Source organism: Strongylocentrotus purpuratus, unplaced genomic scaffold, assembly GCF_000002235.5.
Source record: "Strongylocentrotus purpuratus isolate Spur 01 unplaced genomic scaffold, Spur_5.0 spur5_scaffold_19, whole genome shotgun sequence".
NCBI lineage: Eukaryota > Metazoa > Echinodermata > Echinoidea > Camarodonta > Strongylocentrotidae > Strongylocentrotus > Strongylocentrotus purpuratus.
Window position 1 is genome coordinate 29,714,448 of NW_022145604.1, and position 24,883 is coordinate 29,739,330.

A 24,883-nucleotide genomic window follows, 5' to 3' on the forward strand; every position below is an offset into this window, starting at 1 on the left:
TCCATGGTCCCCGATTTTAATGTAAGGAAGACAACCTACGGTATTCGATATAGACATACATGTATACGTACATATACACACATAATAGGGACCTTTAGATTCTGCACGACGAGAACGTGGACTGCCCTTTTAAGGCAATGTGATGTCACTGCCAGTGCCTTAAAGGACGTCACATTGCCTTTAAAGGGCAGTCCACGTTCTCGTGGTGCAGAATCTAAATTAAACATACATACACTACCGTCATGTGCTATACGTCATATGCGTCATTGTCCTTAAATTCTTTGTCCTGTGGCAGCGTTATTTACAAACGACTACCGGTAACTAGCGCTAATCTTTAGGTATGGTAGGGCTACAATCTAAATTTTCCCGATCAAGAATAATGGTACACGGCGAGTTGAAAGTGTATTTAAAATTTTCTGTAGAATCTGATTTGATGTGATATTTTCCCTTTTTGGGTGGTGCTGAACATGAATCCACGTGTTGCAATTTTTTCTATGACAAATTAAAATCAATAAAACAAATTTCTATACCATGCACAAAAAAGCAAATAATTGTTTAATAATTCCTTGGACTTGAGATCTATCGAACACTATATAATTTCAATAGGATTTTGTATAAATACCCAAATGATTAGAACAAAGGAACAACTTTTTAAAATCTATTTAATGAATGAAAATTTATTTGTATTATACAAGTATCAAGTACATGAAATTGCACAAATGAAAAGAAGTCTAAAACCTTTCTTTGATCTGTTTCTTAAAATCATTTTTTTCATTAATTTGTTTTTCTTCCACATGCATATAAACATCAGATATTTCTAAATATTTCATCTCACACATATATGAGAAAGAAAAAAAAATAATGTTTTTCAGTTGATGTGAAATATGATTATTTCAGAGGACTTATGTTAGAAGAGATATCATAATGGAATCACTCATTATTTGCATTACATTAAGATATTACAACAAACTGTACGATAATCATGATTTAAGATAATGATAAAATCAATAATGCTACCCCAAAATTCTAACATGACAAGCATTTATCCCTCTTCTTCAAATAATTATCTATATTGTTTCTTAGAGAGCTATAGTCAAAGAATGGACAATATGAGATATAAATCATGACGCGTTTTCACAAAAAATGATCCCAGTGAAGGAATATAAGAAAAGAAAAGTGAATATGCGTTAAAAACGTGGACAGCAACAAATAAAAGAGCAATTAACAAATACGAAATTAAATCATATTTCAATAGATAGATTTTGCGTTGTATACCAATATGGAAAGATTTATTTAGCAATAATGAGTAACAACTTATTTGGGAATAAAACCCAACAAAACATGCTTCGTTTTCAAATGTTACACAGTTCAAATGTTACATCAATCTTGCCTACAATAACGAAAAATTAGAAGTATTTCTACTGATGAACTGGAGCATATAAGATGTACATAACTTGGCAATCTTAGAAATACTAACCTAATTTCCTATAAACATAATAATAATAACAATTATGATTATAATACAAAAACGATTAAGGTGAAAACAGCAATAATAATAATATATCTGTAAAGCGCTTAGACACATCGTCGGATCGATGTATTAAGCGCTTTATAAACACGGAATATTATTATTATTATTATTAATAACTCAGCTTTTTACTAGTAACTAATTACTTGCATTTAAACGCGAACTACAAAATAATTTTCACACATGATATGATAAATGACATAAGGAAATCCACTGCAGTAACAACAAAATGAATGGCACGTAGGGATTAGAAGAAAAAAAAGTGTGCCAAAGAAAGGCTGTGACGCATACTTTGTAATTTGAGTGGATGGTCTAGAGATTTGTGACTAAAGTTGTCAAATTTTGTTGCTGTTAGTATGTTTTAGGCTGTTGAACAAGGCTTAAAGTCCCAGTGCACTACTTGTAGCTACTTGCTCCCTCTACATAGAAATATTCCCCAATCGGTTCATGTTGGACCCCCATGATCCTCTTTTTCTTTCATGTTAATTTAGAGCTAATTATGAGATAGCCACCTGTCACAGTGACCTCGCTGGCTCGCTGGGTGGTCTAGTCCTTTCTGGCTGTACTACTACAGCCGGCCTTCAAGCCAAGCTGACAAGTGAATTTATCCATATATTTTTTTCTCTTTTTGAAAATTTCTTTCTTTCCATTTCTAAATTTGTACTACAATTTAAAAGATAAAAGTAAACTTCTACTACTGCATTGTCAAATGTAAAATAAGGCAAGGTTTGTGGATATATGGAATATTAAAATTCATGATATTATTATCAGCCAAAAGTCACAGCATTCTCATAACCTAAACAAACATATCTGTTTTCCACAACATATTTTTGTGTTTTAACAAAATGTTATATTAAGAAATTGTCAAATCAAGTCTTCGTATGCAGCCGATTCATAGCCTAAATATATATATTGCTTATATAATTAAACAGAAGCGTTTTTACATGATCTCTACAGTAATAAGAATATTCTCTTTATATGTACAATACTCCCATTTCTTAGGATAAGTATACATGATTTGGAAAGACTTTATCTCCAGTAATAACTTCACCACTACAACAGAAATTCAAAGTGTGATAAATTTTCAAAAATAAAATAGATTATGTGATTCAAATAATCTCTTTATACAAGATATTTCTACTTTCAAAATCACTAAATGATAAACCTTTTTCAGCATCAGATTATCAGTCGAACACAAAAATATCACTCATCCAATATCACTACTCTCGTAGACAGTGCAAGGAGAAAGAGCAAATTATATATTTTTGTGAAATTATAGAAGAAGCAAAACTTCACATCTAATCAAATGACTATGTGAGGTGACTAACCAATGCGTTGGATGAGTCAAAACTACATATTATGAAATATATCTGGAAGTTGATGGTAAAAATGTGAAAGAAAAAAGGGAAAGGAAGATCTACAAAATGTAAGGATCGAGTAGCCAAACGTTCAGCCATTTGTGAGATTGATGCTTTTATATAGCAGGCCTACTCCGTGTAAACAATCATAAATTGTTTACACAAGGATGTTTACACAAGGATGTCCTTGGGTAATATCTAGACGTAGACCTATACCGTACCTGGTACCTGTACGTGTATCAGCCATGACGCGGGGCAAATCCAGGATTCTCTGACCGGCATATTTGGTTTGGTTGAGGGGGGGGGGGGGGGTGGGGCGGGGGGGGGGGGGGGTAAGGAACATTCCCCCTGTCCCCCTTACAAACACCGCCAGTGAATCTACTGAAAGAAATCACTATTGATATCAATGATGCAGGTGATCGTGAGGCTGGATATATATCTGAGTCAAGAGGCCATGGACAAATATTTCTTGGCATACATGTTGGTTTTGTATTCTAATGACCTTTTCCCAGACCAAGGCTATATAAGTGAACTAACCCTTAAAGGTACCATTTGCAGGCCAAAAAAATTAAAAGGTTAACTTCCAACGGCATTTGAAAGATAATACTGAATTAGAACTTCCCTCAAAACGAAAGGGCTTGAAATGTCTCTTTGTGAGAAAATAACGACCGTCAGTTGTCGATCAAATGCACGGATTGCAGTCCTTTTATTAAATAGTCTAATTTTCAGACCCTTGTACCGAATGGTCGTACGTTTTGTGCTGCCCCAAAATTCGGTCAGATTAATTTTGGCCAGTACAAGAAGTCGGTAATGGGTGTAGACAAATGCTCATGTACCCTTTAACAGCTCATTTTGTGTATGTTATTACCAAAGAAAAAGTTAGTCAGTCACTAAATAGTGTCTGTCAGTGAAGTCTAGAATGTTAACGGGTTTCCTTACATAATTTGAATACTAGAACACTGCTAACGTTTAAAATTTACAGATTCTACGTGACATATTCATAATTTCTGAAAAGATCTACAGAATTAAATGTTGGCTGCAAAAGGGAAATACTACAACACTCAGATACAAAATCAATCAAGGAAAAATCTTTTCGAGTTTGTGACGATCGTTTGACACCAACATCAAACTGCCAGTATAAAATTAAATGCCATAGCATGTCAGGCTGATTTTCGTTTTTGTTAAATAAACAAATTACATATTTGTATACAGGTGCTCAAAGTATATAACATATCTGACTGTACGAGAAAGAGGCTCCCATGCCCACCTACAAAATAAAGTTACCACTGGAGGAAATTATACACTTTTAAATCTACTTAACCAATATCTGCTCTTATAAGCCGATACGCCTCTCAATCGCGATATTCCTCCTGCGATTTTCGGACTTTATTTTAAAGAGAATTATACTGACTTTCTCCGCAACATTCTTGCAACCCTTCACAGAAAACACCCCGTCGAACTGCAGCTCAGCAAGTACCTCATCTTCTGAAAGCGAATTGGACTCGTAACCACGGTCCTTGAACTCAGCTTGGATGCACTGCCTTACGTGAGATGCTTCCAGTGGGAAGAAGGGTATAAAATGACTGACGAGATGTGAATTGATGATTCGGGCCTTTTTAAAACCATCATCTAGAATATAGAATGTAGAAAAGGATGAAGAGATCCTGCATATCCATTACATTTTTTTTTTTACAATTGGTGGTGAAAATAACTGTATGAAAGGCCCATTAGTGGTAAATTGACAAGGTGAAAATGAAGGAGAGAGAAATATGGAAAATAACAATAATAATAACAAGGATAGGCATTTCTATGGCGTCGTCTATCTAGATAATTCTTATCCGTGGCGCATTAATTATTACCCCGGCTTTAGCCTAGCTGCCATTACAGCGCTCTAGTATTTCAAGGAATTAATTCATGTCAGGTAAAATAATCCCAAAGCAAATATCTTTGATTCGGCCCATTTTGTTGTTGTAAGTTGTATTTCATCCAACATAACATTTATTTCTGTAAAATGCTTATTATAAACGGTTTTCTTTTTTAGTGCTCGTGCACTTCAGGTGGATTTTTTGCCTTTTAAATCGTAGATGTTATGGTTATTATTATTAAAATGAACATCATGCCTTGTACAGAGATGAGTATCATTATCAGGTTGTGTAGATGTTATCACCATTTCATACTCATAAGGTATTTGATTGAATTGAAACAATTGACAAAAGAAGCAAGGTTTACATTGAGGGAAACGGGGTAAAATAAGCCCAGTCTCTTTATGCTTAAACCTCATAAAAAAAGCTGTAAGAAAAAGTAAAAACTATTGTCTTTATTAATCCTTAGGTATGATATGATCACATGAAAAATAGACTGGATGATAATATTAGACTATAAGAAAATAGTAGGAAATTACTAACCAGAGTTACCACTGACTTCGTTCGAGATGAGTCGCTCCATATCAACCGATTTTATGTCTTTTCTCGCTATTCCATTCTCATACGATTCCAACATATGCTTTTTGATGGCTTGTGCAGCTAGGTTACTATTTTTATGATAGAAAGACAGTAATATGGCGAGAGTGAGACAGAAGTATGATACTTCTGACTTCTTGACTATCATCAGCTCATCAGTACTAGTGTAAAGGAGGGATTAAAGCACACTGCAAGGTCACTGGACAGGTGGTTATCTCATCAACTCACTGGCTTTCAAATAACATAAGAAAAAGAGAATCATGGGGGACCAATGGTCACCGATCAGGCATTGTTTGTTATATAGAGGGCGCAAGTAGTGCAATAGGCCTTTAGTAAAACCGACTCTACGACCACATTTATCTATGGAAAAATTAGCTCTCAGACTACCTTCCTTTATTGATAGTTGTTTGAATAAAAGCTTAGCTCCAGTTTCAGGTTTAAGTTTGGGTGAATATGGTATGGGTCTTATAGTTACAGCGAAATTCTTTTGAACACTCTTAATATTTGATCATTGATCTTCATATCGTTTTTATTTATTTAACTTTTGAATTTTTAGTTAACTTTCATTTAAAACTGAGTATAAATCTCAAGATGTTCATTTTATATTATCATTATCATTATCATTGGGTATTTGGCGTCACCCATGCCTGAGAGGCAAATAGCAAACTAAATCACTGTAACCCTCCGACGGTCTCTTCTCCCGGTATAATTGAATGGGGATGTTTATGTGTACCACTTCAACGGGTTTCCCCCTACTCTGTATATTCGCGTTATGAACATAATTACAATAGAGATAATCTATAATGACTCAGCATTGTAAAATCAAAAACTGGCCCTTTTAAAATTAATGGCGTATGTGAAATACGTTTCAAATTTATTATGATACAGAGTTCAGTGATTTCATGTAGGACATTTTAAAGCATAAAACGGCTGTCAATTTTTCACATGTTGTAAAAGCAAAAACCATAACAGTTTAATAATTCATCTAAATGAGCCTCAAAAACTGACCTTACCCCACCCCCCCCCCCAACGAAATGAAATATCGATCGGCCGAATTTCCAAATTTTGTGACACACCAAAAATATGACCTCTTACCCCCCCCCCCCCCGCTTATTCAGCGGCTAGCTGTGTTTTGCTAAATCTTTTCCTTACCGAAGTAAGGTGTATTGCCCCTCTGACACTTCCACGAATTTTGGCTCCCGCATTGCCCCGCATTGAGGCGTGCCAGTGCGTGACATTAAGGACTTTTACATTTGCGTGGACTGATACGTGTAACGTCCATTCAAGGCAGTACATTAAAAGGACGTCGATCGTAGCAATCCACGTTGTCGTTGTGCAAATCTAAAAGTCCCTATTTAGTTGCACGAAGACCGGGTATCGTTCGTGCAATGCGTAACAACATGATAAGCATTGTCCCGTCATGTTTACGACATACTTACGTCCTACTTACGCCATACTTACGGCATACTTACGTATTGTTCATGCTATTATTCACGCATTGTCACGATAAATTTTTTCTCCATATTTTTCCCTCCACAGGGATTTTATTGAGTTTCATTTGCAACAAATTAATAAATATATATTCAAGGTAATTAACATGTATAACATAAATACAATTCTCAGGATACAAGTATTGTATTGTATTGTATTGTTGAGGTAACAGAAAACTAACAAATTTTCAATCTTTCATTTTCTTATGAATTTATTATTTCTACAATTCTAATGTGCAATATACTTTTCGTTTTTGAAATAATTTATGATCGAAACTCTAATATTTTCAGAGTCGGGCAGTTGTTTCTTTACTTTGTAAGTATACACCATCTGTCGCACCACAATCAATATACAATTCAATGAATAATTTGTTGAACCTAAAAAACCAAATAGCTTATCTTATAATGAAAATGCTAATTTATTTCCTGTTCCAGTATATATCCAATGCTCCAACCTATCCCAAATATGTTTAAAGACCGTCAATACTACTGGGCCAGAGGGGATTAGACCACTCAGTGAGGTCACTGATAGGTGGCTATCTCATTAACTCGACGGACCAACAGGCACCGATTGGGGAAGTTTTCTATATAGAGGGAGCAAGCAGCTAAAAGCTACACATGTATAACTGTTTCAATCTGTACAAAATGTACATTCTTTTCTTGGGACTAAATTCATTTTAAACAGTAGATCGTTCGTATATAATATGCGTTGCAAAACCTTAAACCGAAACCATCGTAAGCCCACATCAAGGGTACAATTAAATCCAATGGGACAATTATGTTTTCCAACTCTTTTCATTCAGGTCGAAAAATCGTTTCCATTTAAGAAAACTTTTACATACTCCTTTAATATGGGAACATCCTTTAATACGTTTCAAAACAATTACAAATAGTACAATTGTTAAACCATTCTCTATTTGCATCGCGTAATTCACGATAAAAAGGAAAATTTATTTGAATATTACACTTTTCTTGGAAATGTTCCAGAGAGAAAGAAAAAAAAAATCACCATTTGTCTTTAAAATATCATTGACAAAACGAAATCCCTTTTTACACAATTTTTGCCTATTTTAATGTAATCATTATTCCGTAAGTGTAGGCAAGAAATGCACGGACAAGAGCGTACTATAAGCCATGAACATTTCTTTCCAAAAAGGTTCTTTGTTTTACCTGCCAGTTCCCGAAAATAATTGTTTCCCATATACAATTTTAAATCTTGCAGTTCAGGCAAGAAAGATTGCAAAAGACAGAGGATATTGCTATTGAGCCAATTACCAATGTCTTAATCCAGGAAATTTTTAATGATTGGCACGAGATGCTTTCAGCGGTCAACTTGTCTTTTCCTATTTTCCTTTCTTTTCTGTGCCGTCGCATGCGCATGCGTAGACCTTGCGCAAGTAATGTGAAAACTGTGCGGGAAGTATGCGCAGTCGATGCGCAGCCGATGCACAAATTATGAGCAAAGTATTCGTAAATCCGTCGTGAACTGGTCGTAAACATGCGCGCCCCTCGGGCATTGGCATGCACCGGTCACTACTGACACGGGTATGATACGTATAGGACAATGGCGTAAATTGAACCATGACTTATTTTCACAAGTAATGTATCCATTTTTTCTTGCAAACTGACCCATTCCCAAATAGCCAGGAAGAGCATATGTTTTTTTTTTTTTATAGTCACTAAGGGCCTTATAGTAGCCACTAACAGTAACACTAATTCCTTTCCAGAAGCTACTGTGCAAAGCACTGCCGAGAGATAACATGCTACCCACCACTCGGGCTGAGCATGCACAGATTTGCGAACGAGCGTTCCATACTTACATCGTGTAACACTGCACATATACCGTTAAAGGTAAAGACCAGTAATGGTCATGCGATTGCATTGTGAAAGAAACGTTGTGGAATCGATCAGAAAAGGTTGATCATCTAGCATCTAGCATCTGCAAGGTTCTGGAATCATCAAAATGATAAGAAATTTGGCCCATTCTTCGTAAAGTTACAAGCACTATACACAGAAAGATGTATATGGGACTACCCTATCTCTCTCACAAGACCATGAGAGAAATAAATTTACCAAATATATGAATTAGTAGGCGGTTTCCCGGCAAATTTTTTATCATCATGTAATGATGTATAAGTCAAAACATATTCTTTCACATGATTGGTAATGAGAGCTTCCATTTCATTTTTTGAAATTGGGGCGTTACCAATACTGGTCTTTACCTTTAAGCGCCCAGTGGTGGAAATTGATTCAGACAAGATTAAGAGTAGATAACGGTACAACGAATCGTCTTCTTTCTCTAATAATTTAGTGAAACGGCAAAGCTTCCGCGCTTCGCGTGGGAGGGGGGGGGGAGGACAAATAATTTCAGACTAGGATTAAGAGTCGAGAACGGCACAACGAATCGTATTAATCTTTCTCTAATAATTAATGAAACGCGAAAATAATTCCAGACAAGAATTAAGAGTAATAATTAAATAAAACGACAAAGCTTCCGCGCTTCGCGTGGGAGGGGGGAACTGAATTCAGACAAAGACACAATAAAACAATTCGTCTTCTTTCTCTAATAATTTAATGAAACTTGAAAGCTTCCGCGTTTCGCGCGGGATGGGCGAAAATGAATTCAGACAAGGATTAATAGTAATAATTTATTGAAAAGCAAAGCTTCCGCGCTTTGCTAGAAAAGGGGGGGGGGGAAGGAATTCAGACAAGGATTAAGAGTCGAGAACGGTTCAACGGTACAATGAATCGTCTTCTTTCTCTATAAATTTAATGAAACGTGAAAGCTCCCGCGCTTCGCGCAGGGTGGGCGAAAGTGAATTCAGACAAGGGTTAAGAGTAATAATTTATTGAAACGTCAAGGCTTCAACATTTTGCGCGGGCGGGGTAGGGGGACTGAATTTAGACAAGGATTAAGAGTAGAGACCGGTACAATGAATCGTCTTATTTCTCTAATAATTAAAAGAAGCGTCATAGCTTCAGCGCTTCGCGCGGGAGGGGCGAAACAAGAATTAAGAATCGAGAACGGTACAACGGATCGTCTTCTTTCTCTAATAGTTAATGAAGTGTCAAGGCTTCCGCGCTTTGCGCGGGAGGGGGGAAACTGAATTCAGACAAGAACACGATACAACGAATCGTCTTCTTTCTCTAATAAATTAATGAAACGTGAAAGCTTCAGCGCTTCACACGGTATGAGCAAAAATGAATTCAGACAAGAATTAAGAGTAATAATGTATTGAAACGTCAAAGCTTCCGCCCTTAGCACGGGAGGGGGGGGGGGGGGGAAACTGAATTCAGACAAGGATTAAGAGTCGGGACCGGTACAATAAATCGTCTTCTTTCTCTAATAATTAAATGAAACGTCTTAGCTTCCGCGATTTGGGCGGGAGGGGCGAAACAAGCTTTAAGAGTTGAGAACAGTACAACGGATCGTCTTCTTTCTCTAATAATATAATGAAGTGTCAAAGCTTCCGCGCTTCGCGCGGGAGGGGGAAAACTGAAAAATAACTTAGTTCCTGGCCCAGGGTTTATAGGGTTAAATTTGTGGACATCTGGACATTGGCATTTTAATATTTGTCGGTAATAATATTGGTGGCTCTTTTTGTCGTTTATCGGCGGCCTCTACACCCCCCCCCCTCCCCATTCAAAAAGAATAAGCGACGCCCCTGATAACAACACAGTTTATACACTCGAGATAATTTTTGCAAGTACTACTGGTGAAGTACCGGACCACCGTCTTTGTGCATTGTGCGGCATCAAAGCATAATTTATACAACGTCTCACGACGTGACAGATTACTTTTCTCGATCTTCTAACCAATCAGAAGGCCTCTTTTTTTCCATGAAGTGCCGGTGGACATTAATGCGCCAAATGTGGGTCTCAAATTGCAAAAGATCCCTACTCTTGGAAGGGGTAGGAGAAAGCAATTTTAGGAAGTTCCTGAAAATGCGTCTAATTTGGTTCTAAAATTGCAAATGCTTCTTAATCTGGGAGGGGGCCAGAACCCCCTTGAGCTTCGGGGTCTTTGCCCCTAGACCCCACTTTGAGAAACGTTCAGCGGGGCCTGCATGTTAGAGAGTGGTGATTCGGATTTGTTTTGGTAAGCCCCCCAAACGTTTTTGCTCATTACGCCACTGGTATAGGATACGCATAAATCGTGAAGTGTTCACGAAAGTCGTCCACCAAATTTGTCGTGCCAAAATTTTAAACATTTTGACAATTGTGCCACGAATTTCAAGCCTTGTCCCGCATTGGCCCTCATCCTCCCGTATGTTCCACGAACGCTTCCCGTTGTGGCAAGAACGTGGCACGAAACAATGCGCAAACCATGCGCGAACCAAAATCGTGCAAGTGCCAGGCCGGGTGCCTCATGTCTTGCTAAATCTGCCATAAAGTAAAGGAGATGTGTGTCTTTTCATGCCACATGTCTTGCTAAATCTACCTTACTGACCTTCTGAATATAACGATGACTTTCCTATAATCGACCCCATCTACTTTAGTATGGTGATGTAAGAAGCTCCTCATACTGTCTAGTAAGCCAGGGGGCGTGTTCTCTACCTCATCAAATATGAAGAGATGATTAGAACATTCAGAAACCTTGGATTTGATGAATCCAACCAGCTCCTCCTGTAGAGAGAGAGAGAGAGAGACAGAGAGAGAGAGAGAGAGAGACAGATAGAGAGAGAGACAGAGAGAGCAAATAGAAACAGAAATAGAAATGAATGTAATCGGTTGTGAACACTGCTTGAGTTCTTAATTTAAAATCCTGATTCATTAATCTACCCGGCATGCCTAAGAGGCCACCCATTGAGGGGCACATGGGAGGGGGTTAGGGTTATTTTACAGTGCGTCCCAGAAAAAGCGAAACCGAGAACTATCGAGCATCACTTAAAACAAACAGAACTTTGTTATTCCTTGCTCATTTTTCCTGATTGAGGTGTCATATGAAAGGGCAGAAACTGAACATTCTAGAAATATGATTTTCTCTTTGAAATTCAGATATCGCCTGCCAAACGACTTTTTGGTTTCCTCTCTTCAAATTGTTTTTAATCATTCATGCGTGAAAATGCATCATCCGAGTTGCGTCAAATGAAAGAGGAGGATCTAAGCTTCACAAATATGTGTCATTTATTAATTATAATTGTGATTAAGTCATGATAAAATATCGATAACTCTCGGGTTTTTTTCTGGGACGCTTTTTTATCGGTCATCCTTAACTAGAGCCATGGGCAGTTTTTCATGAAACCTTCATAAGTAGAAGTTCCCTGACATCCCATTGAATCGTATGTGTTGTAGTTAATCCGAGTAACAATGAAATATCGTTGAACTTGTAACTTATGACGGTTTCGTGAAACGATATTACCGCACACACAAACAACTTTAAAAGAAATGATGAACTTGTGCAATTATCCATAACTTTAAATCTAAAACATCAAAATGTTTTTCGCTTATTGTTTGTGATGTCATACAGTAGCTGTGAATATTACTACTACTAGTACTACGGTGACATCATGTGTTGGCCTTGATGGCAATTCGCTAATTAGCATGATGCCTGTGTGGATATTTTTCATCGAGTGATGCGATATAGATCAATCGATTGTGCTGTTTCTTCTTACAGTGATATAATATAACCAAGTACCTTGTAGTCAGAAATGTTGTCATGATGAGGATAGTCTATTGTAGACATCTTGACAGTTACACATCCGCTTTCCATTCCGTTTGTGTAAAGATTTTTAACCACGAGACGACTGATGTGGTTCTTACCGGTTCCAGCTGGTCCGTGCAGGGATAGAACCAATGGCTTTGGTGGATTAGGATTGGTCACATGACCATCTATAGCACCAAGGACGGTCATGTATGCCAAGGGCTGGCCAAACAAATGGTCCTCAAAAGCATCGGCAAGAGCTAGAAGAATAATTTATCATAGACATATGAATTACATGTACCGATACTACATTTATTCAAATATGAGATGATTCTTACCAAATTTGCTGTACCTACCTTTGCATGAATAAGGGATGCTTATATACAACAACAATAAACAACAACAACAATAATAACAATACTACTACTACTACTAATAATAATAATGATAATAATAATAACAATAATAATAATGATGCTAAAAATTATTATGAAAATAATAGTACTATACTACAACTATCACTACTACTACTACTGCTAGTAATACAACTAATTGTTAATGATGCTGAAGATGCTGATGATGCTGATAATGATGGTTCTGATGATGTTGTTGATGGTGATGATGCTGTTCGTGTTGATATTTACATCCGTGGTTAGCTAGCTATGTCACAGAAACCTGGGACACGAGGAAATATCTGTAACGGATACTGTCAATGTATTAATCAATACATTTACCCATATTATGATTTTTTTGTAAAAATCATTATTATTGTTACTATTATTATTACTATAACTTTTATCATTATTATTATTACGAAGATATCGCTTTAAGAAGTCCTTAAAGTTGGTGTATCCCTTAAGCAGCCAACATCAGATTATGTAGAATTTTGCAGGAATTATCAATACGTCACGTCCTATCTGTGAAATTTAAACGTTAGCAGTGTCTTAGTTTTCAAATTATGCATGCCGAAAACCTGTTTACTTTCTAGACTTCACTGTCAGACACTATTGAGTGATTGACTGGTAAAACATAAAATGAGCTGTAAAGGGTACATGAGAATGTGTCCACATCAATAACCCACTTCTTGTAATGGCCAAAATTAAGCTGATTGAATCTTTGCGCAGCACAAAAACATACGACCATTCGGTACAAGGGTCTAAAAATTAGACTACTAAATTAAACGAGCGCGCTCGCTAAATCCGACTCGACAACTAACGGTTATTTTCCCACAGACGTTTTCAAGCCCTTTTGTTTTGACGGGAAATCTAAATTAGTATTATCTCTCAAATACCATTGAAATTTTCATTTGTTGGCCTTCAAATGGGACATACTACCTTTAATTATTGGTATAATCACTAAATTCCTAAATTTGAATACGATAAAAAGTCATTACCTATATTGACTTAGAGTAAGTAAAAGTACATGTAGCGAAGTTTGACATAATTTACACCAAATAAAAAGTACATTGTTTTCAGACGACAATAATCAACATTTAATTAATACGGTCACTCATTTAAATGCCATGTGACTAATGACTTTTTCATTGAATCAACTTTGACAACTTCAAATTAAGGGCTGTCATGAAAATGGCAAGGAAAAGTTCAGGAAATGCAAACGTTTATCTACACTTAATGTAGGCTTGACTAATCAACTTTTTTTCATTGATTAATTCATTATATCATACCATTTCTTTTATCCACAGAAAAATAGGTTGTACAAATTATGTTCAATAAATATTAGAAAAAATTAGGGATATATTTTTCCTTTTGTGATATTTTGTCATTAGTTTTGTTAGACTGCTAGAAACATTTTTCAAAATGATAATAAAATATATATACCGACCATCTAAATTAGGTTTATATTCATGCTGATAATTAGGTTTAGGAGGTTCAAGAGGTTTTTGAGGTTGTTCAGGTTGGTGAGAATGCTCATGTTGATGATATTCAATTTGATGATAATAGCTTGCTCCACGCCAGCAGCATTCAATCGTCCCACAACACAGCATGAAGAAAAACCCATAGAGAGCCACTCCCCACATGATGAAGAAATTGTCAGCCAAATCTGCAAAATTAGAGAAGTCTACAATTTTACTAAAATTAGAGATTTTATGCAATTACATAAAAACAGTAAGTAAAAATTGGGGTTAAGAATTCATAGTACTGTAAAAAATATTTAAACCCCCCCCCCATACATTTTAAAGATGATCTTATAACTATACGACACTTTCATTATTTCTAAGCAAAAAAATGTGTCCATGATAAACAACAAAATATAATATTCCAATATCATTGTTTGCAGCCAGAAGGGTGGTAACTATTTTTAAAACTCTTGTGTTAATGCTCCAGACAATATTGCTGACATGTTCCTTTGTTTGGTTGGGTTATTTTTTAAATTCATGAGTTGAAACATAAAATGCCAACATTTCCTCAAGAGTAATATAATTGTGATTCATAATATTTCATCACATTCCATTTCAAAGTATAGTATTTTCATTTTTATCATCTTTACATCATCATCATCATCGTTATAGTCATCTAGTAGGGAATGTACGCGTTGGCCTGTAATCCCCCCTTACTACGTCTGGCATTAATTGACAAAGATAATAAATGTATTCGTGTGCTTGCAGGAGGAGTCAGGGAAGGTCAAAATTAATGCTTATTCCACCTGGGGGTGTTTCACAAAGATCATAAGTCGAACTTAACTCTAAGTTGGACTTAAATATTATGGAAAGCCATTTGTAGCCTTAAAATGAAATATATTCCAAAGCAAAAATTCAAGTATTTTAGGCTTTTCACATTAATTCCACATCAAAAACATAAAATTTCCTTGATAATAGAAAATATGAATGATTTGAATAAACATTAAATGCCTTTTAAAGAAACTTTTACAACATATTTTCAAAGATGCTAACGGCTTTCCATAATTTTAAGTTCAACTTAAGGTCTTTGTGAAACACCCCCCCCCCCCCAGAACTTGTCTATAAGCCTTTTGAAATTTTCATTTGTTTTTGCTTGCACTTTATCTTAAGGCGAGTTGCTCCAATCCTGGATGGTGAGAATACTGGAGAATTATTTCTTATGTAACGTCTATTGTGTTCTCTTAAAGGGGCACGTTCCCGCCATTGTAGTTTTCGCTGCTCTAGTCATCGCCATCTTGGTTCCGAAGATCAACTTCTAATTTGCATACAACTGTCAATCAAAGTACGCGCGGCCTGGCATGGCCTGCCTTCGTCAAGCCAGCTGATCACTGCCGATCCTGACGTCACGAAAGTGGGCGGAAACAGCAGCCGAATCTTAGAACCGAACTGCAATTGGTATTACTTCGGCACATGTATGCGATAATCGGCATTGTGCGGGCATTCGGAACATGCCATCTGCGTAAGAGCCGTATTCTGTTGGTGTCAATATGCAGCTAGCACCGTCCGCCAGCGGGTACGTATTTTGAACGCCCTCTGGAATGCGGGGAACATGCCACTTTAATATCTTTATATATCTTTCAGATATATCTTTTTTGGATATAAAATCAATTCCAATGAGAAATGTATCAAAAAGACTGTATATCCATACCAAACATTAAATGTGTAACATTAGAAAAACCAGAGAAATCATTTCACCCATTCATCATTCAAGTTTTGTTATTTTTATAATCTTACTTACTTACAAGCTATTACTCTTTAAAAAAAACGTACAGGCTTGTGAACTGGGGCCCGTTTCTCGGACCGTCATAAGTCTAACTTCTTGGATGATGCCTAGGTTACATTTAAATCAGACGTCGGCTGATGTACCCGACTCAGCCGACCGGTGAATAAGAGGGGGGGGGGGGGGGGGGGGGAGGGGGGGGGGGGGGTGGGTAAGAGCATTTTGGTTTTGTTTGTGTGTGCAATTAGTCAGAAAATATTAAGCAGCGATTCATCCAGCAGGTGAATGAGCGGGGGGGGGGGGGGGGTGATGGAGAGAAGAATCACTTATTTTGTTTTGGGAGGGGGGGGGGGCCTTTTGTTCTCCCGAGGGCCCTGCAATCATATTATTACCCGGGCTCTAGCCAACCTACCATTATTATGTGCTTCCTACCAGGTACCCATTCGCTATACACCTGGGGGGTCGGGGAGGTGGGGGGGGTAAGCGGACACTTTTTTTTTAACTCCAAAAAAAAATCGCAACGACTCAGCCGAAAAGTCGCTCAGTGGGGGGACATTTTTTTTGTTTTTTTGTTTGTCTCGAAATTTGAAAATTTGACATTTTTCTTCGTTGGGGGGGGGGGGGTAAGGTCACCTTAGGTTAGCCGTGGGCATAATTTTTTTTCTTTTTCTTTTTCTTTTTTATTAATTAATTTTAAAAAAAAAACTAAAGGGGGGGGGGGGTTTAATTTTTTTTAGGTGGGTTTACACACATAAAAATACCAAGGGGGGGGGGGGGATTTAACCCCCAAAACACCCCCCCCCCTACGTACGCGCCTGGGTACTATTAACATGTTTGTATTTAGGCTCTCAGTCTTTTTAGTGACTGGGAATTCCACTAACCTTTGACAGACAACCAGATTATGTTCGCCAAATAAAACATCGATCCAAATTGACCGAGAGTTTGTATGGAGCAAATGTATGCCTAGTCCACCCCTGGACTGTTCTGGTTAATTGAGTGCACACCCCATAGCATACACACATACATATCACCAGGCGCGTACGCAGGGGGGGGGGTTGGGGGTTAACCCCCCTCCCCTTTTGATTTTTTTTTTTTAAAAAAAAAAAAAAAAAAAAAAATATTCCCACGGCCGACCTAAAAAAGGTGACCTTACCCCCCCCCCCCAACTGAGCAAAATGTGAAATTTCCAAATTTCGAGACCAACAAAAAAAAGTGTCCGCGTACCCCCCCCCCCCCCCCCCCCCTAAAATTTTACCATGACATGTGGATTCATATCCACATAACATGAAATAATAATAGTTTATTACACAAATTTGTTATCCCAATGACGATAACATACCAAAATCGTCACATTCCCCCCAGGACAAACAAACACTGAGAAGTTATACGTATGAACGATATCAATATGTAAACAAGATTTCTAATGCGACGACGTTACTTTCGGGTTCACGATCACGTACATTAAAGTATTACGGTCGGGTTACAAAGATCTGTTTTGTATAGGGGGTGCAGCCTGACTTCATGCTTTACCAAACTGAATCTAAACATACACCATTCTCATATCGCTCTTAATTAGCTCAATCGCTCCCCATTAATCACATACACGACATATAGACCACTCAATTCAACAATGTGTAGCGAAAAGTTTGGTGATCTAAACCCAGTCTCAGCATTTCAGTCTGAGAAAAATTATGATTTTATAAACCAGGTAAAAACAAAGCCTGAAAAGTGTCTGGGAGTCCGCCTACTAGTATTTATACGTCAATGTGAAACAGAAATATTTAAAAATGTGACCAAATTTCTTTTAAATATGACAAAGACATTTCAAATTACTCACCACTTTTTCCCTAACTACGTACCAGTCTAGGTGTTATCAGAAAGTTATCCAAATCAAGATAATAGATCCAGGCCTGGTGTTATATCATATCAGAAAATATGTATGCTATTTGCATTTACATTGGACTAGGGCACTGATCATGAGCAGTACTATATGCAAGTATGCATTTAGTTTGTCAATCTATTTTTTAGGCACTGGGAAATCCCAACAACCTTTGACATACAAGCAGATTGAGTTTTAATCGTCCAAAAAGTGATCGCCAAAAACAAACTCGATCTCGGAGGTGGCACTAAACATGCTAAACAGAAGTTGATCGATTTATTATAGTTTAAGGTTGTTAACGGGCTGTTTTGCCATAGTTTCATAGGCCTACGAAACATGGGGGTGAAAGTGCTGCGCCCAACCCCCTCTCCCCCCCCCCCGATTTTTAAAATTGCACAAAGATGTATTCAGGCACAGGTAACCGTTACTTGATTATGGCGGTTACGTAATATTCAAACAGCCTATTATCCTAACATATATGATCCTGTTTTATTGGTATGTCGAGATATTTTGTTTGTTTCAATACTTCAAAACATGCCAGTTCCATTCAGAGTAACATTCCTTTTCTTCCATTGTTTTATAATGTTCATGTCAACAGAAATAAATACTCAAGTGCAAAAAAAAGTGAATACATAATGGCCAAAGCCATTTCGAGAGTATCATGTTAATTATTCTTTACACAGTAAAGAAGCCGTTCATCATAATAGCATAGCCTTGTGTCAGATATGCCCTTTTAACAAATACACATCATAGAACAATAGACGAAGAAAGAATAAAAATGAAATAAAAGGAAAACAAATTTAGAATAAGGAAGTTGGAATTACATAATAGCTAGCCTATAACTAAGATTCATATATCAATAAAATCGCAAGATTGGCACTAAAATATTTTGTGACTATTTTTTCTTGAATCTGTAAGTTGATATTCGAGCTAGATAGCCCCACCCCCTACCCGCCCGTCCGATGGTCCCGTATACCTATATTTGACATCGTTTTTCAACATGATAACGCACATTAACTGAAGAGCTACAAAGGAAACAGTGTTTATTTCAATAAGTTTTTTTATTACTACATTCAGTTGATGGATAACATCAATAATATTTTTATCAAGATATAACGAAATATCATATTTTGTACGCGTCATATTCTGCAGGGAAAAGACGTGAGGAAACTGATAAACACTTCTCTTTAAAACCGTCAGATGAATAAAAGCTACACTAATCATTATGCCTTTTCCTTTTCTGTTATCTCATATTTTTGTAGAATTCGAATCATGGCTGATGCACTAAAGAATGTAATTGCTCAGAGTCTGGAGTTTCCTGTATGTGTTTCCTGTATGTATCTAGCTTTAAAGTCTCTCATAGAGGATGTGAAGAATCAACATCAGTTTTGCACGAATCGGGATTTCTCGATTAGTCTCTTTTTAGTCGCTCGGCGTCTATCAGACATGAGGACTTGTCTAAAGGCTAGCAGGGCACCGGACGAAAATTTCAAAAATATTTGTTTTTACTCGCCGTCCGGGTCCCGGATTGTATAAATAAAAGCCCAATCAAATAGTAGATTACATTATTTTAATTATTATGTATCTCAATCCTTTCTTTGGTTGAAAAGTAAGGCATTCAGAATAATGTTTTGTTGATTTTTTTCTCTTTGAAACACAAGTTAGACACAATAACTTTGAACTTTCGTTTCTGATATATTGTTTATGTCAAAGCTGACAATGTGAAATTAAAAAAATAATGTGAAGACAAAAACAATCAATAAATCTTCTGACACAACTAATTAGAAGATTTGTCAATTACATAGGTGGAATTAAAATTGACATTAACACAATATATACATTGAAGATAATGGTAAGTTCTGGTCGTCCGATTGCAATGTGAAAGAAAAGGTGTGGAATGGATCAGAAAAAGTTGATCATGTAGCATGTAAGTATCGGTGGGTACTGCAAAGTTCTGGAGTCATCAAAATAAAAATAACTTTGGCCCAGTCCTTGGTAAAGTAACAAGCACTGAACACAGACAGATGTATATGGGACTACACAAATGGTGTCAGGCTACCAACCTTGATTTCCTTATCTTTTTATGCTCATTGCTCAGCCAGTGTACATTTTCTACCAAAATTGTTTGGCAAATGACATTTATTTGTAATGTTGAACATTCAGTGTAATTTTCGTTTGATTCTGTGAGATTAAATGTTTTCTTCCCCAGAACTCATCTTTATTTTTGAAGAGTTAAGGTGCTCACATGATCTCGTGAACATTCAATAGCTACAATACTGCTTGATCCGCCGTTGTTGACTTACCAATCAACAAAAAAACATTAAGTAGTTTGGTATCTTCAGAGATTCGGACTATCAGACTTCAGACTATGAACCTTACTTCCATCACCTACGCCCCTCCATTGTATACTACATAGGTCTTACATGCTCATATTCGTAAACATTACGCCTCGAGCATGCAAGGAGGACATCATACCAGTTAAACCCGTTTCTAGTTGAGCTTGTGAACTTCTATACCGGATAAGGGTCGAACGATATGCTCCATGTTGAACACGAGTTCTTTTCATCTTCATTTTAAGGATTAGTTACGACACTTTCCCTAGATTTCACTTATGGGGAAAACAGTAAACAAACTCTTGAACACTGAAACACCGCTGTTAGACCTATTCATCTGTGGTTCGGATAGAAAAGGTAAGCTAAAACTTGTTTTGAATGTTGAAATGTGGTGGTGTACTTGAAGTGCGTATCAGGACACTGAAATACCCCAAGGCATCACTCCCCGGAACAAGCTGCAGTCAGAGTTTGTATAGAAGTGGTGGAGTTTCGGAGAATGACGCCAATTAAAAGATAAACGAGATGATTGAAATAAATTACAACAAATAATTCGAATAAACTGAAATTGAAAAAAGTACATCCCCAAATTGATTATGTTACATCTTATTTTCGAACGACAAAATGCGTTGACAAATTATCCACAGAACATCAATGCAAAATTAATTCCTAAGGTTCGGATCAAGTAGATGCCCCTATCAGTTTATCGAGTTTAACCTTTGCAGTAGATACAAACCTTAAGTTTTCTTACATAGACATGTGAGCTGTTGGTTGAAGTACTCTGGTCGAGTTTTTAGGTTGTTGGAATTTCCAAGTACCTAAAAATAGAATGACAAACGAAATATATACATGTATACAGTATAGCACCGGTTATGATCAGTGCACCAGTCCAACCTAAAGGCGAATAGCATACATGTATATCGGTTAAATATTACTTTATAGACTGATACGTAGTTACTGAAAAAGAGGTGAGTTTTAAATGTCTGTCATTTAAAAAAAAGAAATACAGCGACAATTGATAATATTTTCGTTTGAAATGGTTGTATATAACTTTATAAGACTGACGCCCAGACACTTTCGAGGCTTTATTTATATCTGGTTCATAAAATCATCATTTTCCTTCGGCTGAAATAGGAGAGGGGGGGGGGGGTCTCGGTCTAGGTGTCTTTCGGGTGATAATTGGAGAGCGATTGAGCTAAGGCCAAGATTAAACAAGTACATGTAAAACTGCTTACTGTTCGTTTGTCGTAGATTTTGGTATGTTGCAGTGATTTAAATTACAATTTTGTCATTAATTATTATTCTTACAGGTTATATAGATACAAATGCATTTAGTAAATATTTCAGGTTATAATGTGATTCTTAACATACATTGTAGCTAACATATATTTAAGCTAGTGATTTTGCCAAACCAGAGCACTCTCATTTCTACTCTACAAAAATGATTATTTTTGTTTTAATAGGATAGTCCAACGTGCATAAGTATATGTTTATAGAGTACTGCTTCTGATAATTCATCGGAATTTTGCCTTATAATTTTTAGAGTTGTTCAAAGTCTAAACTCCAACCCTTGTAATAAGTTGATTTGTATAAAAGCAGAAAATAACAAAAACAGAAAGGCAACACTTTTAAATGAATCGGATCAATAATAAGGAAGTTGTAAATGTTTGAAATATGAGATCACTAAGTCTATGCGCATCTCAAATTCGTAATTCGGTTAGCGGATTACTTTCCCATTTGCCGTGTACAAAGATATCATTAATTTCTGTTTTTCGCGTAAATTCCTTCTCCCTTGGGTAATACTCAAAATATATTATAGAAACCATATTAATATAGGTCCTCTAAAAAGAATAGACCCTCCTTAGCAATGATTTTTTTTAAATTTAAATTTTAGTCATGTTGGAACAAATGGGAAAGTAGTCCGGCACTAGATCACGTTGACATTACCGCTTTAGCCAATCTGAAGTGCCCATACGTAAATAATTACAACTTTCACTTTCGAGTACCATCACGATTTTAATTTCAATTGACAAGACAGTACCCTACATTGGTTACATTCCACCTATCCCAGGAGTAAAGTGAATGGGTACCCGGTTGGGAGAAATTCCGTGAATGCTTAAGAGCACATTATCATGGTAGGTTAACTAAAGCAGGGATAGTAATATGATTGCAGGGCCTCGTGAAGGGCCCTTTGGTGAGAACACTTAGTGTACTGAAGAGGTTCTGGGTAAACATGCCATCATATCTATAATGATGATTATTGTTATCATAATCATTAATGATATTATTATTATTAACATTACTATTGTTGTTATCATTATTATCATTATTATTATCATCATCATTTTTACTCGTTAAAATGTAGATTGACTGAAGAGCGACAAAGGAAGAGGTTTTATTTCTAAATTCATTTTTTATCACTACATTCAGTTGATATTAACATGATTTTTTTTAAATCAAGATATAACGGAATATCATATTTTGTATGCGTTATATTAATAATAATAATAATCCGGTTTTTATATAGCGCTCAATACACCGATCCAACGATGTACCTAAGCGCTTTACAGATATATTATTACCCCGATCATCGGATTCAGGCTAACCCGCACACAATGTGTGCACATTTTCCACTCCCTGGGGAGCATTCCAGCCAGTCGCCATTTTACAGGCGCACACTTGCTCGTTCAACCACATGAACGTTCGCATCCTACCGGGTATATTATGTAGAGAAAAATGATATTGTCACTCCTCTTGAATACCGTCAGATGATTAAAGCCAAAATATCATTGTTTGTTTTCCTTTTCTTTTATCTCGTATTCCTGTAGAAATCGAATCATGGCTGATGCATTCAAGAATGTCACTGCTCAGAGTGTGGAGTGTCCTGTATGTCTGGATACCTTCACCGATCTCAAGATTCTGTCTTGTTCTCACACCTACTGCAAAGCCTGTCTGGACAACCTCTTGGAATGCCACGGTAACGAACAGATGCTCCGATGCCCTGTCTGCACGGCTGAAACCCAGGTCCCAAACCAAAATGTCAGCAAATTACCGGAAAACCTAGCTTTGAAGTCTCTTATAGAGGACGTGAAGAATCAACATCAGTTTTGCACGAATTGTAAATCCGAGGACAAACCCAAACTGTTGTCTACTGTCAAGACAGTGGCATGTATCTCTGTATCACTTGTCACAACACACACTCTCTGTGGCAAAACTTCATTAGTCATGAGGTCCTAGCCTTGAGTGAGATCAAATCAGGGAAGGTGTCAGTACCTAGGTACCGTAAATTCAGGAAACACCCCAAAGAGGATGAGGAGTACTTCTGTATCAACTGCAGAAGATTTTCCTGCTTCTGGTGTGTTGTCATGGAGCATAAAGACGATGGACATCGGATCATCGAGGCAGCTGTTTATGAAAGCAGTCATATGAAGAGTATCGAGGACCTCAAATCCAAAGCGGACAAGAAACGTTCTTGCTTTCAGAAATATGTTGATTTCATTGATGATCAGAAGGAGCGTGTGAGCAATGTTTAGAAGCGGTGTATAGATGATATCAACAAAGCATATGAAGCATCAATCCGGCAGTTGATAGAAAAGAAAGAAATCCTCATTAGTGAAATCAAGGGTAGGACCGAATGAGTAGAGAAAGAGCTGGACAAAATGAAGAAATCGGGACAGGAGCACATAACTCACTTGACCACGATAGCTGACATGGTAACCAATAGGACAAAGATACCGTTAGATATGGATGCTTTGGCTGCACACGACACTCTATGTCAAGACTTACAAGAAGCTTTAAAACATGAAGATCCTGACTACAAGCAGCCGATACAATCGAGCAAGAAAGGAAAAAGTGTCACTTTTAAGAGAAACGTTGGAATGGACGAGCTGACTCTCGGTAAGATCGTAAATGCAGTTGCAAAGAACATCGCTTTGCCTACTAAGAATAACATGAATGCTATGACTGGTACACCAGACGGTAGGATGGCAGTGGTGTGTTGTAAAAGTGGCTTAGAGATCTTCTCTGCTGATGGCCAGATCCAGCAGAAAGTTTTCAAACATTTGGAGATTCATGGAGTAGGGTTCCTCTCTGATTATCGGTATGTTATACTTGATGGCTCAAACATTATCACACAGTACACACTAGAGTACACAAAGTTGAATTTAATGTTTGCGACTCTGAGTTACGATGAAGGTGGATGGGCTGGTCTCACTGTAGATGGTGATGATCAGATCTGTGTTAGCTACAGGAAAGCACAGAAGATCCAGGTATTCTCACCAGCAGGGGGAAAGGCGTTCAGGGAGATACCATGTGATGGGTATAAATAATGATTATAATGATTACCTGATCATCAAATCCTCGATGACAATACGATTGATTGTCAAACAAGGTGTTGTAAAATATAAATTATCGAAATTAGGGGTTCACTTTACGCTGCTGTGTCTCAAGGGAATACAATCCTGATAGCCACATTGAAGCATGATGAAGGTTTGGTCAGCATTGTTGAGTACACTAACGAGCTGAAGCTGGTCCAGAACCTTATCATTGATTACAAGA

At 37.0% G+C, this 24,883-nt stretch overlaps 2 protein-coding genes across 2 annotated transcripts; one reads left to right on the plus strand and one right to left on the minus strand.

Moving 5' to 3' along the window:
- Positions 1 to 3,221: 3,221 nt before the first annotated feature.
- LOC753283 (torsin-1A) lies at positions 3,222 to 18,092 on the minus strand. The gene is made up of 6 exons (XM_030990836.1): positions 17,955 to 18,092; positions 14,322 to 14,540; positions 12,474 to 12,739; positions 11,286 to 11,461; positions 5,292 to 5,416; positions 3,222 to 4,515 (listed from the first exon to the last, which is right to left on the minus strand). Exons 2-6 carry the CDS (start codon positions 14,515 to 14,517, stop codon positions 4,220 to 4,222), a joined length of 1,059 nt encoding a protein of 352 aa, XP_030846696.1. The 5' UTR covers positions 14,518 to 14,540; positions 17,955 to 18,092; the 3' UTR covers positions 3,222 to 4,219.
- Positions 18,093 to 23,164: 5,072 nt separating this feature from the next.
- On the plus strand, positions 23,165 to 23,859 carry LOC115925868 (tripartite motif-containing protein 59-like). The gene is made up of 2 exons (XM_030989897.1): positions 23,165 to 23,430; positions 23,550 to 23,859. The coding sequence occupies exons 1-2, from the start codon at positions 23,165 to 23,167 to the stop codon at positions 23,857 to 23,859; spliced, it is 576 nt and encodes a 191-aa protein (XP_030845757.1).
- Positions 23,860 to 24,883: the final 1,024 nt, after the last annotated feature.

Coding starts and splice junctions, on each gene's coding strand:
- LOC753283 (XM_030990836.1), bottom strand. CDS start 14,517: ATGTGGGGAGTGGCTCTCTATGGGTTTTTCTTCATGCTGTGTTGTGGG. Junction 11,462..12,473: donor ACAACATTTCTGACTACAAG/GTACTTGGTTAT, acceptor CTCTCTCTACAG/GAGGAGCTGGTTGGATTCAT. Junction 4,516..5,291: donor CGAAGTCAGTGGTAACTCTG/GTTAGTAATTTC, acceptor TCTATATTCTAG/ATGATGGTTTTAAAAAGGCC.
- LOC115925868 (XM_030989897.1), top strand. CDS start 23,165: ATGGCTGATGCATTCAAGAATGTCACTGCTCAGAGTGTGGAGTGTCCT. Junction 23,431..23,549: donor GACGTGAAGAATCAACATCA/GTTTTGCACGAA, acceptor AAACTTCATTAG/TCATGAGGTCCTAGCCTTGA.